The sequence below is a fragment of the Lethenteron reissneri genome, chromosome 3, assembly GCF_015708825.2.
Source record: "Lethenteron reissneri isolate LAM-NWPU_2019-01 chromosome 3, ASM1570882v1, whole genome shotgun sequence".
Classification (NCBI taxonomy): Eukaryota; Metazoa; Chordata; class Hyperoartia; order Petromyzontiformes; family Petromyzontidae; genus Lethenteron; species Lethenteron reissneri.
In genome coordinates, this window is record NC_083781.1 from 12,721,093 (window position 1) to 12,735,898 (window position 14,806).

The following is a 14,806-nucleotide window of genomic DNA, read 5'->3' on the forward strand; positions in this document are numbered from 1 at the left end:
TTTTGCAAGTTGTTGAACGTCCGTTGCACAACGTCACAAGCGCAATTTCCTTGCGCGCGGACGTAACACCTCGTGTCGTGGGCTCGGCCCGCGGGGGTGGCCACGAGATGGCTGCAGAGCAGCGGATTCCAGAATGCGCCTGTGCGGAGCTCTGCGCGTCACTTGCACCGCAACGCTCCGGCTCAAGGCTGCGGCTTGGAAGCCACCGTAGGGGGGGGGGGGGGGGGGGAGTAGAGTGTGGTCCGATGCACTGGTGGGAGCTTGATCCGTGGACCCGTACTTGGGCAGTAAAGATAAACGAGAGAAAGGGGTGCGAACATCCGAGGTTGATTATGCTTGCATGGGACGAGGTTTTTTAATTTTAGCAAGTGCTCCGTTACATGTTTTACACGTCGCATATGTCAAGGACAACGAGGCGCGCATCCTGACTGCACCGTTGCTGCGATAGTGCGCCACAGAAACGTTGGTGAACTCCGTCTTAAGCGGGGCAACAGGGCATTCATTCCCTTGTGTTCGGCAATGACGGGCAATTGCCGTGCACCGCTGCGTGGTGGACAGCTGGTGCGGTGGTTGGCACACCGAGCAGTGAGTTTAATTCCAAAAATAAAGGTTTTTTTTGGGGGGGGGGGGGTTAGATCGCGTGAATATGGATTTGTCGTTAAACCGGCCACCACCCGACACGGCCAATTAGTGAGGCTTGTCACGTAAACAAAACGTGCCAATTCGTCACTAGTTCAGCACACCGGTTGTTGGGCGTTGGAGAGTAAACTTGCAACAACACGAACAATGTGAGCACGACGTTTTCACTGCTGGTTTACAACCAGCCTCGTCAGGCGATTTGCCAGAATTGTGAGGAAGTCTTCCTGCTTCCGGTCTTAAATAGAGGAGAGTCGAGGTGATGGCATCACCGTGAGCCTACCAGGTGCGAAGACCATAGGGTCTGTGTGTGTGTGGGGGTGGGGGGTGTTAATGTAGTCATATGAAGTTACGATGGATAATTCCCGGCCAAGGATAACTGACAGCAGTGACGAGTGACATTTGAACCGGCTCCTGGGCCTCCGGAACCCGTCCGCCAAAGCGATGTCGAATTCATTCGCCCTCGTCAATAAGAGCGGACGCGCGGTGCGCCAGCATCGCGGGCCAAATCTATCCCACGTTGAGCCACGTGACCGAGAGAAGGAGCCGGGACTGGCATGTGACTGAGGTGCTCGCTAACAACACTTGCCCCTACAGTATGTTAAGGCTATATGGGGGATCTTTGTCTTTGTTTTGTGAGACCGCTGTAATGTAGCTGTTGGCACAACGCGGTGATCGGAGTTGGATTCCCGTCACCGGTGACGATTATCTGAACCGGTCCTGGGTCTCCCCTAGGTCGACTCAGCCTCAAATGAGTACCTGGTGTGGTGTGTAAACATCGGAGATAAAGGCGGCTGGGCGTGGTGTTGGCCACTCACCCCCCTCGTGTGCCGTGCCGGCCTTCATAGGTGCTGCTCGCGAACTGCACATGCCCCAGCAGTCTGCTGAGGCTATACGGGGGAACTTTGTCTTTGTGTGTGCGTGTGTACCAAGCTGCGTTTGATTTACCATCCCATCGGCGGTGGTGCGGCAGTCACCGCGTCGACTTTTATTCCCGCTCACGGCCAACATCAGTGGCGAGTAACATCAAGGGGGCCATCCATAAATGACGTCACGCACCTGGGAGGGGGGGTCAGACATTTGTGACGATGTGTGAAGAGGGGGGGGGGGGGTTGGAGCAATGTGACGTCACATCAAAATGCGCAACTTTTAATAAATATAGACAACACATTCTACTTAACTAAATAGACTTTTAAGAAATGTTTTCTCCCACAACATCAGAGTGCAGCGCCACATTAAATCCGCACTACAATGACAATAGTTTAAAGCGATTTGAAGGATGTTTTATTTTTGGGGTGGGGGGGGCAGAGCTTTGTGACGTCATATTTGAAGGGGGGGGGGGGTCTGACTCTTTGTGACGCCGTGTGACGAGGGGGGGGGGGGGTCAAAATCGTCCAAAATCGCGTGACCTCATTTATGGACGGCCCCAAGAACCTTTGGCGGAGTTCGAGTGAGCGGGTAGCATCGATCAACGTCGGCGCGTATCCTGCCCCCCCCCCTCACCCCCCCCGCCCGCCTTACCCCCTACAGGCTGAAGCAGCCGTGGGAGGACAGCGACCCCCCCTTCTCCTTCAAGAACGTCATCCCGCTCACGTCCGACGTGCAGCACTTCCAGGACAAGCTGCAGGGCGAGCGGATCTCGGGCAACCGCGACGCTCCCGAGGGCGGCTTCGATGCCATGCTGCAAGTGGCCGTGTGCACGGTGAGGGCACGGGGGGGGGGGGGGGGCACTGCGCACGATGACGCAGAAGTACTGTACAACGACAAAGACGGAGGTGGTGGGGGGTGTTAGCGAGCACCTATGACAGAAGGCAAAACACCACGAGGGGGTGGGTGGCCAGGACCACGCCCGGCCGCCTTTGTCTCCACAGTGGCGATGTTTGCATAATCGCACCAGGTGCTCATTTTGAGGCTGAGTTGACTCGGGGGAGGCCCAGGACCGTCTCGGATAATCGTCACCAGTGTTGGCCGGAATTGAACTCGGGTCGCTGGGTTCGTAGGGCAGCGTGATGACCTTTGCACTCCTGCTCCTCGTGGAGGACCACGCACACACTGACACACACACACCGACACACACTGACAACAGACAGACACACACTGGCACTGACACACACTCCCTGGCGTGCCCTCCGTACCTCGCCGTGCATTGAAAATCTTTGATGCTCCTCCTGATACTCCTGCTATTATGGAGTGACTCATGCAGCCAGCTATGGCTGCAAAGTTTTGTCGTACATGTTATATAGATCGTTTATTGTAAAATTTCAATCATAGTTCCTATGATCACTGTTACATTGCTTTTATAGCTTTATTTTGGTGACTTCGAAAACGTTTTGGTTTCGCCATATTTGTTTGATAACTTTAATCTAAATTGTCTTATGGTTGTTATAGTTTGAATTGCAGCATCCCACTTGGATTTTTGCACACAGCGTTGAAAATCGGTGCTTTTTCTGGAAGACTTTGCTGTTTTTTCCTGTATTTTTCTGTTTGCGCGTAGTCACTTGAAGATGTTCCTTGTTCACGTTTTTGTTTGTTGCGGTTGCACCCGATGCAAGAGCCGAATGGCTCACAGGGCTATACCTCATAAATGAAACTGAAAAAAACTTAAAAAAAAAAAACTGTGCAGAAGGAGATCGGCTGGCGCAACCGCACCACCCACCTGCTGGTGTTCTCCACGGAGTCGGCCTTCCACTACGAGGCCGACGGAGCCAACGTCCTCGCGGGGATCCTCAAGCGCAACGACGAGCAGTGCCACCTGACCCCCGACGGCGACTACACGGAGGGCGAGACGCAGGACTACCCCTCCGTGCCCACGCTCGTGCGCCTGCTGGGCAAGAACAACATCATCCCCATCTTTGCCGTCACGCAGCACGCCATCGAGTGGTACACGGTGAGGTCACCCCCCCCCTCTATCGCCGCGTGTCACGCGGAGCGCGCTGGTGCGTGTGTGTATGTGTGCCGTGCCGGCTCGCTAACAACACTCGCCCTAACATTCTGTTCAAGCTAGACGGGGGATTCTAGATTTGAAGTTTTCGTGACTGCAAGGATTCATGCTCTTTGGTTTTTTCGGTAAAGTCACGTGGGTAAAAATAAATAATTGAAAAAACAACTACATTAAATCACGACGTTTCTTCGTGTGTGTGTAAGGGGAGCGGCGGTGTCGCGGTTAGCGCGCTGCGCTACGAACCCCGTGACCCGAGTTCGATTCCCGCTCGCGGCCAACATCGGTGACGATTATCTGAACCGGGGCCTCCCCTAGGTTGACTCGGCCTCAAATGAGTTCCTGGTGTGGTTTGTAAACATCGCCACTGGGGAGACAAAGGCCACCGGGCGTGGTGTTGGCCACCCTTCATAGGTGCTACTTGCTAACAGCACTTGCCCCACCAGCCTGTTCAAGGCTACACGAGGGATCTTTGTATGTATGTTGAACTTCTTCCACACCATACGTAGCCAACCACGCTAATCGGAGGTGCGGGGGATGGACAACAAACTAAATACAAAAGCAGTTCTAAGGTCACGTGGTGTGTAGCTGGGCCATGTGGCCCGCATGCCCAGCCATCGCATGCCCAGCCACCGCATGCCCAAGCAGCTTCTGTTCCGCCAGATAGATGGGGCTAAACGGGCGCGGCATGGGCTAGAGTACAGGAGGATGTGGAGCTGATTGGACTCGCCGATGACTGGTAGCAGCAGTGTCAAGATCGACCTCTGTGGCGGAGGTTCGTGTAGGACGCTTCTGGGAAGTTGGAGGCAGTCGCCCTCCAGCAACAACGGAGGGCGGAGGAGCGACGCTCACAACAACGAGCGGAGAGATCCGGGTGGCTAAAACGCAGCAAGTTGGCACAGTAGGGGGCACGGGTGGCGCATCTGCCAGCCATCTCAGTCAGTCAACCGACGGCACCTTCGACACGTCACGTGGCCTCAGAGTGCACCTAGCATGGCACAAGCGGCGCGGTGACGTCACCGCCTGAATTAGTGATGAACGGCGGTTGTTGTCGTCGTTGTTGGTGGAGGGAAGTCGACCGCCCGTGTTTCTCGTGCCCGTGTCTCGGCAGAGTCTGGCGAAGTTCTTCCCGGACTCGACGTACGGAGAGCTCCAGGAGGACTCCTCCAACATCATCCAGCTGCTGCAGTCCTCCTTCAAGGTGCGGCCACCGTCACGCCCAGCGGCCTGGCACCCCCCGTTGGGGGGGGGGGGGGGGTGTTTTTTGTTTACATTTACGACGGTAAAACGTATCAAACATGGCCCAAGTCTTCACTTCTCACGACAGCCAGCTGAGCCATTGACTGTGTCACTCACAGCTGAGTTCTTACTCCATCTGTACAGAGGCCATCCAGTGTTTATACATCGTTGAGTTTCGATTTAAAGCTTTCGTGACTGCAGGGATTCATCTTCTTGGTTCTTTCGGTAAAGTCACGTAGAAGGGAAATAATAAAGTAATAAAAATAAAACATTGTATTGTATTTTATTATGTTTTATTTTTATTATTTTATTACTTCATTATTTCCCTTCTACGTGACTTTACCGAAAGAAGCAAGAAGATAAAACGTCTCTCTTGTCCAATTCTCCACGATCCGTGCTTGCTGCCGTCATCCACACGCTCCTAAGTGATCCGCGCACACCTTGTCTGCGTGCTGAATTCTCATTATTTAGCTTCTTTTTTTTATCTGAGGCTTTGTTCGGAATGTTTATTTCTGCTGTAGACGAATGGGAGGAGAGTTTGGCGATTTCTAACACCTCATACGATTAGCACAATTTACATTTTCTCTCGTGTTTTTTTTTTTACTGAATCAAAGGTTGTGCATAGCTGCTCATCAATACCTGTTAGATCCCTGGTTCCTTCTGGTAACAAATAAAAATAGCCCTTGGGTCTGCACCTCTGAGGTTAAAAAAATCAATGGGACATGTCATGCGAAGAGGAATATCTCACGGTACAGGAAGGGGAGGAGAGCTACATGTAAATGCACCGTCTTGTGTGATCTACTATTATTATTACTTCGACGTAAATAAAAATATTACCGGGACCGTTAATGTCCCGGGAAGGCCCACAGATTTCCCTGGACAGCGTCTTCAAAGTGAAGGGCGATCGTCGGCAAAACCACAACAGGGGGCAGCCCTCAGGTGCTGTGCCCGACAGGCAACCTATCCAAGGGGCAAATTAAGTCTGTTGCTTGTCAGTCGATGTAAGAGTCGGACTACGGCGTTGTTGGTGGCGACCGGCGTTCCTCTGCTCGGCCCTTCTCTAACGCGCCGCGCGCTCCCGGCCTTGTGCAGGCTCTGCGCTCCAAGCTGCAGCTGCAGGCCGAGGGGCTCCCGCGCTACCTCAAGGCCGAGTTCCTGCAGGTGGCGGCCGACGGCACGGAGAAGGACGCCAGCGTGGTGACCGCGACGCCGGGCCAGATCGTGAGTGTCTCCTCCTCCGCTGGGCCACGCTGTTGTCCGGCGGCGACGCAGGCCCGGCTCCTGGGCCCAAGCGGTGGCTCACGGCAGCAGCCCTGCCTCGTGACCTCGTTTTTTAAACTCTTAAAAATGATTTCTGCTTTGAGGGAACAAAAAACGACCTTCATATTTTTATTTCACCAGGTAAGGCACCACTGAGATATGAAGCTCTTTTGCAGAAGTGACCTGGCTATCACAAATGATAGCTCAACAGAGTGGCTGATCACGTGGACATTTATAGCAGCCAAATACTCACGTTGATTATAAACGTGGCAGTAAATACCTGGAGGACCCGGAGAAAAATCCACATGACCACGGGGAGAAAAACATGCAAACTAAAAATATACAGGTGTCAGGGTCGGGATCGAACCCACGGCCTCTTGTATACTAGGCGAGGTAGCTAACATCTCGCCACCACGCCGATAGTTTAAAGACGGGGGAGCAGAGGGGGGCAGCATACAGAAACTCTGGGAGTGAGGGAGGGCACGACCCTGTCATCTATCATGCGTTCTGCTGTCGCTACCTCGTTCTGTGTGTGTGGGCAAAGGCTGAAGCTACGAACCGACACTCGGGTCAAATGTTGTACCCACACTTTTTTTACTTTCACTATCATAATGTAGGAGGGGCTCGGCCCTCTCCACCCCCTCGATGCTGTGGTGCAGACTCACGGTCTGTGGCCGAATCAGCCTGCATGTGCCTGATGTCGTCGGATCTTGGAAGTTGAGCAGAGTTGAGCCTTACATGAGAACCTGCTCTGGGATTCCAGGTGTTGTAAGGCATCAGCACTCGGCATGGGAGACTGCTTGAGACGAACGGGGGTTGTGGGCTTGGGCAACGAGGTAGCCAGGAGATGGGAGTACGGCAGATGAGTCCTGTCCCCATGCACAGTCCCTGTGCCCTCACGTACTCATGTCCCGCATGACCCCCGTGTGCCTCATGACCCCGTGTCCCCATGTTCCTGTGTCACCATAACTCCGTGACCCCCATCTCCCCTCTACCGCCATCTCCCCCGAGACCCCTTATCCCCGTGCATCATCTCTCCGTGCTCTCACGTGCCCTCCCCTCCGCCACCGCCCGCGTCGCCGTGCAGGTGAACTACCGCGTGAAGCTGACGGCGGACGAGCGTTATAACGAGCGGTCGCTGTGCGACATGACACCCAGGGAGCGCAGCAACATCAACTTCACGCTGAAGCCGGCGCGCTTCTACGACGGCCTCAACATCAACGCGGAGATCCTGTGCGACTGCCCGTGCGAGGTGAGCTGAGCACCTGGAACCTTCCAGATCGTCATCTGTCGCTCGCTCCCGCAGTCGCGCTACGTCGAATAGCAGTTGGTGTAGTGGCAGTCGGTTTGTTCGTCACCAGCCGTTTCGCCGCATACCACCTATTCGTCAATTTATGACCGTTGCGGTAGATGCCCCTACATAAAATTGGATTTGTGCTAAGCCACGAGGTGAGAGAAGCACGCAATGGGCCACCGTGTGGTACAATTCATCGCTGAGAGTCAGTCTCAGGCAGAGGGAAAGAATGAAGGTCTTGAGACTGGACTTACACAGGGCAGGGAGTTGACAGCAAGGATGGCTGGGGGAAGAGAGTTCCAGACATTAGGGACAGTAGAAGATAATGAGCAACCTTCCTGGAGCAGTAGCTCAGATTGGAGATGTAGGAGAGTGCGTGGAGGGGTGTAGAGTGAGATGAGAGGGGAGAGGAAGGCAGAGGTGAGTCCATGGAAGATCTTGAAGATGGTGAGAGCGATCTTTGATTGATCCGGAATTCGATTAGGAGCCAGCGAGGGACCCGAGTGATGATCTGCGATGGTCTGCACTGAAACCTCCGATTGTCGCACTTCCGATTAGTACGATTGGCTATGTACGGTGTGAAATAAGTTCAACATACATGTTGTACTTTTTTCATATATGTTGAATTTATTTCACACCGTACGTAGCCAATTGCCAATTGCGCTAATCGGAGGTACGGGGAAGGGGGACAACAAACGAAACACAAAAAGCAGTCCTCAATAAATGAGTTTTCAATCTAGATGATTTAAAAGTGCATCGCTCCAGTGGCTTCCTAATGTCGGAAGGAAGAGCGTTCCAGACGGCCGCAGAAGCGCATCTGAAAGCGCCGCGATGCCGTGACCGTCTTTGCACATACGCACAACACAGCGAGCCACGCGGCATAGGCTTCACGCTGACTCCCCTCCGTCTCGCTCCCCCCCCCCCCGCCGCCTCTCCCCTTGTCCTCGCCCTCTGTCCGCCGCGCCCGCAGGCCACGCCGGTGTCGAACCCCATGTGCAGTGGGAACGGACGCTTGACCTGCGGCCACTGCTACTGCAACGATGGCTGGTACGTGGCGGTGCTCGCTCGGCTCCCCCCGGAACCACTTGCACCTTTGCCTTAGATCGCACGTCACGAGTCGACCGGTGGGGGGGTGGGGGGGGGTGGGGGGGTGGGGGGGGGTGGGGGGGTGGGGGGGGGTGGGGGGGGGTGGGGGGGGTGGGGGGGGGGTAAGGTCTCCCCCACCACTTCCAAAAGAGAACGTCTGACCAGTGGGTCACTCGCACCGGGACATCGTCGGGTGACAGCCCCAAGTGGGCTGGTCGATGGCGCTGGTCAGGCTGGGGACACTTCACAGGTTGGACCACGTGACGGTGGCCCATCCTGAGTGCTTCTTCACTGCAGCCTTGCACACCTTTGGTTCTCCATCAGAATGTTAATAAACACACAGAGTTCGATGAAACAAAGTAGTTGTGCTTACGTGCCCGTGCTTAGTTTGTGTTTCTAGACTTGAAGCTTTCGTGACTGCAAGGAATCATATTCTTAGGTGTTTTCGGTAAAGTCACGTAGGTAAAACATCAAAATTAATAAAGTAAAAAAAAAAAAAAGCAAAATATTTAATTATTTCATTACAATAATTTTTTTATTTTATTATTTTTATTAATTTTGATGTTTTACCTACGTGACTTTACCGAAAACACCTAAGAATATGCTTAGTTTGTGTTTTTCGATTAATTATTTACCTTTATCAAAATTCTGGCCAGAAAGGGAATCTCGTACCCCCAGGGAGTGTGTGCACCTCAGGTGAAGAAGGACCACCACTTCAGAGGGGTTTTCTAGAAAGAGTTGCCTCGAGTGGAGGCCCTTCCGCCAGCAGTGGCTTGAGCAAGACGTTGCGGGGTTGCTCCTTTACCTATTGGGTGCCACGGTGGCTTTGAGATGTTAACTACCTCGCTTGGTATACAGGAGGTCGTGGGTTCGATCCCGACGCAGATGCCTGCTGCTGTATATTTGGAGTTTGCGTGTCTCTCTTCGTGGTTGCGTGGATTTTTCTCTGGGTCCTCCGGTTTTTCTCCTCCACATTCAGAATCGCCGTGCGTTTCGAGTATTTGGCTGCTATGCATTTCCACGTGATAAGCCACTTCGTTGAGCTACCATTTGCGATAGCCAGCTCGCTTCTAAAAAGAGCTACGTAGCAGCTTAGTGGACCTGACCTGGTGAAATAAAAAAAGAGTTCATAGTTTAGTTTATTGCGCAACTACCAATGAATGCTAGTTGCTTTTGTGAACGCTCCCATGAGCAACACATTCCTTGCACAAGCGCGGATCAGTGTAGCGTGACTAAAGCAAGCTTGGCGAGACGTGAAGAGTTCAGCTTTTGGGTCGTCCCAACAAAATAAATGACACAAAAGTATCGGGGGAGGGGGCGGCAGGGATCCGGGGGGGGGGGGAGTTCCCACCCGCCCGCGCGTGCCCATCCGTGCGTGTGCCGCCGTCCCTGCGCAGGCTGGGCTCCAACTGCAACTGCAGCAAGCTGGGGACGTCGCAGTTGGTGAACGCGGCGTCGTGCACGCGGCCCGGCGACTCGGAGCCCTGCTCGAAGCGCGGCGACTGCGTGTGCGGCAGCTGCTTCTGTTGGCCGCGGCCCAACCCGCTGGAGAAGTACTACGGGCAGTACTGCGAGTGCGACAACTTCCAGTGCCCGCGCGCCAACGGCATCATCTGCAACGGTGCGCAGGCGGGCCGTCCCTAACCCACCGCTGGCGCGGATCTTGCCCCGACAGTCTGTTTAGGCCATTGGAACCTCATTTGCCAGTAAGAAATATGATAATTGTTTTTTTACCCTTTTATCTGGCAACAAAACTGACACCTTTTATTACGAAAAAATACAATTATCATATTTTTAACTGGCAAATGAGGTTCCAATGGTGTAAATGCTTACCCCGAGCTCTCATACTCTGAAGGTGCAGTGTCTTTAAGTTGTGCGCCTTTTGGCGTCATCTGCTCCAACACCATGTGAGACTAGGCTCTAAGAAAAGCTGTCTTGGGTGTGGACCAATCAACTTCAAGGACAGTGCATACATTATCAGAGTTATGTTTTTTTTTTGCATTATGACTGCAGGTATTGTGGTCTATGCAAACATGATTCCTCGTAAAAAAAGGTGTCAGTTTTGTTGCCAGATAGAAGGGTAAAAAAACTATTATCAGTCTGTTTAGGTTTCACCGGGGAGAGGGGGGGAGATGTTGTACGTATGTTTGTACGAACACTGAACTTCTTTCGCACTCTACATAGCCAACCGTGCCAATCGGAGGTGCCGGTGGGGAAGGACAACGAACTAAACGCAACAAAAAAGCCGTTAGAAAGAAATTAATTTTCAATCTTTCAATGTGAACTCCCTTTGTTCCTGGCATGCGTTTCAGGTATTTGGCTGCTATCAATTTCCACGTGGGCCAGGTCGCTTATGAAAAATAGCTCAGTGGCGATTACCCGGTAAAAATAAAATAGTTTAGTTTATTTTATATAAAAATTTTGGTTTTAGTTGTATCTTTCTGTCTCGTCTCTGTGTCCATGTCCGTGTGTGTGAGTGCAGGTCGCGGCGACTGCAGCTGCGGGAAGTGTGAGTGCAGCGCCGGCTGGACAGGGGAGGCGTGTCAGTGTCCCCTGGGTGTGGAAACATGCCGCGATGGCCGTGGGGTGAGTGCCACACTCACTCACTCACTGACACACTCACTAACTGACACACTCACTAACTCACACACTCACTCACTCACACACTCACTCACAGACACACTCACTCACACACTCACTCACAGACTCACTCACTCACACACTCACTCACTGACACACTCACTAACTGACACACTCACTCACTCACACACTCACTCACACACTCACTCACTCACACACTCACTCACACACTCACTCACTCATACACTCACTCACACACTCACTAACTCACACACTCACTCACTCACACACTCACTCACAGACACACTCACTCACACACTCACTCACAGACTCACTCACTCACACACTCACTCACTGACACACTCACTAACTGACACACTCACTCACTCACACACTCACTCACACACTCACTCACTCACACACTCACTCACACACTCACTCACTCATACACTCACTCACACACTCACTAACTCACACACTCACTCACTCACACACTCACTCACAGACACACTCACACACACACTCACTCACAGACTCACTCACTCACACACTCACTCACTGACACACTCACTAACTGACACACTCACTCACTCACACACTCACTCACACACTCACTCACTCACACACTCACTCAACACTCACTCACTCATACACTCACTCACACACTCACTAACTCACACACTCACTCACTCACACACTCACTCACACACACACTCACTCACACACTCACTCACTCACACACTCACTCACTCATACACTCACTCACACACTCACTCACACACTCACTCACTCATACACTCACTCACACACTCACTCACACACTCACTCACTCATACACTCACTCACACACTCACTCACTCACACACTCACTCACACACTCACTCATACACTCACTCACACACCACTAACTCACACACTCACTCACTCACACACACACTCACCCACTCACTCGCTCACTCACACACTCACACACACTCACTCACTCATACACTCACTCACACACTCACTCACACACTCACTCACTTATACACTCACTCACACACTCACTCACACACTCTCACATACTCACTCACTCACACACTCACTCACACACTCACTCACACACACACTCACTCACTCACACACACACTCACTCACTCACTCACACACTCACTCACACACTCACTCACTCACTCACACACACACTCACTCACACACTCACTCACACACTCACTCACACACTCACTCACACACTCACTCACTCACACACTCACTCACACACTCACACACTCACTCACACACTCACTCACTCACTCACACACACACTCACTCACTCACTCACACACTCACACACTCACTCACACACACACTCACTCACTCACACACACACTCACTCACTCACTCACACACTCACTCACACACTCACTCACTCACTCACACACACACTCACTCACACACTCACTCACTCACTCACACACACACTCACACACTCACTCACTCACTCACACACACACTCACTCACACACACACTCACTCACACACTCACTCACTCACTCACACACACACTCACTCACACACTCACTCACTCACACACTCACTCACTCACACACTCACTCACACACTCACTCACTCACACACTCACACACACACTCACTCACACACTCACACACTCACTCACACACACACTCACTCACTCACTCACACACACACTCACTCACTCACTCACACACTCACTCACTCACACACTCACTCACTCACTCACACACACACTCACTCACACACTCACTCACTCACACACACACTCACTCACACACTCACTCACACACTCACTAACTCACTCACACACTCACTCACACACTCACTCACACACTCACTCACTCACTCACACACTCACTCACACACTCACTCACACACTCACTCACACACTCACTCACACACTCACTCACACACTCACTCACTCACTCACACACTCACTCACACACTCACACACACACTCACTCACACACTCACTCACACACTCACTCACACACTCACACGCCAAGAAAAGACAAAGGGTGTCACACTCACACAACAACAACAACAGCCGCCATTCGCCACTAAGTAGCAGTAACGTCACCACGGCGCTTGTGCCAGGCCAAGTTAATTTTGAGGCCGGGTGAAGTGTCAAAGGCTTGCTGGCAGCAGGTCACAGGACAGACCCAGTTGCCATGGGTTGACGTGACTGAGATGACTGGCCAATGCACCAACTGTGCCCCCTTGTGTTCCAACTTGCTGCGTTTTAGCCTCAACGGCGCTCCGCTCGTTGTTTTGAGCGTCGCTCCCGTGCCCTCCACTATTGTTGTAGGGCGACTGCCTCCAACTGCCCAGTCGTGTCCATTTTACCGGACACAATGATAATGATCCTTCGTATAGCCTTAACAGACTGTAGGGGCAAGTGCTGTTAGCGAGCACCTATGAAGGCCAGAACGGTACACGAGGGGATGGGTGGCCAGCACCACGCCCGGCCAGCCTTTGTCTCCCGAGTGGCGATGTTTACACACTTCACCAGGTACTCATTTGAAGCTGAGTCGACCTACACGCACGCTCATGCGCGTGCATCAGCGACTGCTCTAACCACTGCCACTGTGGCTGCGTGGCCGCGCTGTTCCCCCTCTGTGGCGAGAAGGGGAGCTGACGGTTTCGTTGTGTTCGCAGGGAATCTGTAACGGCCGCGGGACGTGTCACTGCGGCGTGTGCGAGTGTGACAAGCAGCAGTTCAGTGGCTCTACCTGCGAGGTCTGCCTGGTGAGTGGTGGTGAGGGGGGGGGGCAACGCAGCTCCACTATTTGTACCGGGGTCACGTCCTTGAAGAAGCTTTATACGGTAATTCTCATGTGCCGTGGGGTGTGCGTGTGGGCGGGTGTGTGGGAGGAGCGGCAGTAATAGGTGCTCGCTAACAGCACTTGCTCCAACAGTCTGTTGAGGGTTATGCGGGGATCTTTGTTTTTGGTGCATAAAACTCGAGGTAGGTAACAATACACCCTGCCAGAGATGTTGTGACTCGCCATGGTTTGGTGGCATGATCCCCTTTAAGAATCAATGTTTTGTGTGTATTTTTTATCCCATCTCATGAACATTTTTCCAATTTCTTTTCACTATCTCATTCATACGGTTTAATTTTCTCCGTTAACCTGAATCTACCATATAATTCGTGCATAATTTTACGTAAATCACAAATGAATTGATTCCCACGTGCAGAATTCGACGTGCGTATCACGAGCGGAGGGTTTCGACCCGCGGCCGGGAATCAAACTCGGCTCACCGGATTCCAGAGAGCGGCGCGCGAGTCGCTGCTGTGCCGCCGTGGAAACGCCGAGCGAGTCGGCTGCCTGCCACGATGGCTCGTGAGCGGCACCGATGGCTCCGAGTGCCCGGCGGTGATGTTCGCGTGCGTGCGTGCATCGGTGCGAGCAGAAGTGCCTGGGCCTGTGCGAGGACACGCGCTCGTGCGTGCAGTGCCAGGCGTGGGGCACCGGCGAGAAGAAGGGCGACGAGTGCGGACGATGCTCCCCGCAAACCGTCATGGTCGACGAGCTCAAGGGAGGTCGGTGCTTCACACAACACGCACACAACACGCACGCACATACACAACACGCAAGCACACACAACACACGCACACACACACAACACGCGCACGCACACACAACACGCACGCACACACACAACACGCGCACGCGAACGCACAACACGCGGACGCACACACACAACATGCACGCACAACACGCACACACACAACACGCACGCGAACGCACACG

The 14,806-nt window shown here is 53.0% G+C and overlaps 1 protein-coding gene across 1 annotated transcript in view; it reads left to right on the forward strand.

Moving 5' to 3' along the window:
• The window catches only part of ITGB4 (integrin subunit beta 4), a 65,863-nt gene that overhangs the window by 21,636 nt on the left and 29,421 nt on the right, over window positions 1-14,806 (forward strand). Inside the window, 10 exon segments of the mRNA XM_061558598.1 lie at window positions 2,167-2,338; window positions 3,260-3,523; window positions 4,686-4,775; window positions 5,906-6,034; window positions 7,161-7,325; window positions 8,338-8,414; window positions 9,851-10,074; window positions 10,936-11,039; window positions 13,707-13,796; window positions 14,466-14,595. Of these exon segments, the coding sequence (XP_061414582.1) occupies window positions 2,167-2,338; window positions 3,260-3,523; window positions 4,686-4,775; window positions 5,906-6,034; window positions 7,161-7,325; window positions 8,338-8,414; window positions 9,851-10,074; window positions 10,936-11,039; window positions 13,707-13,796; window positions 14,466-14,595 (1,445 nt within the window).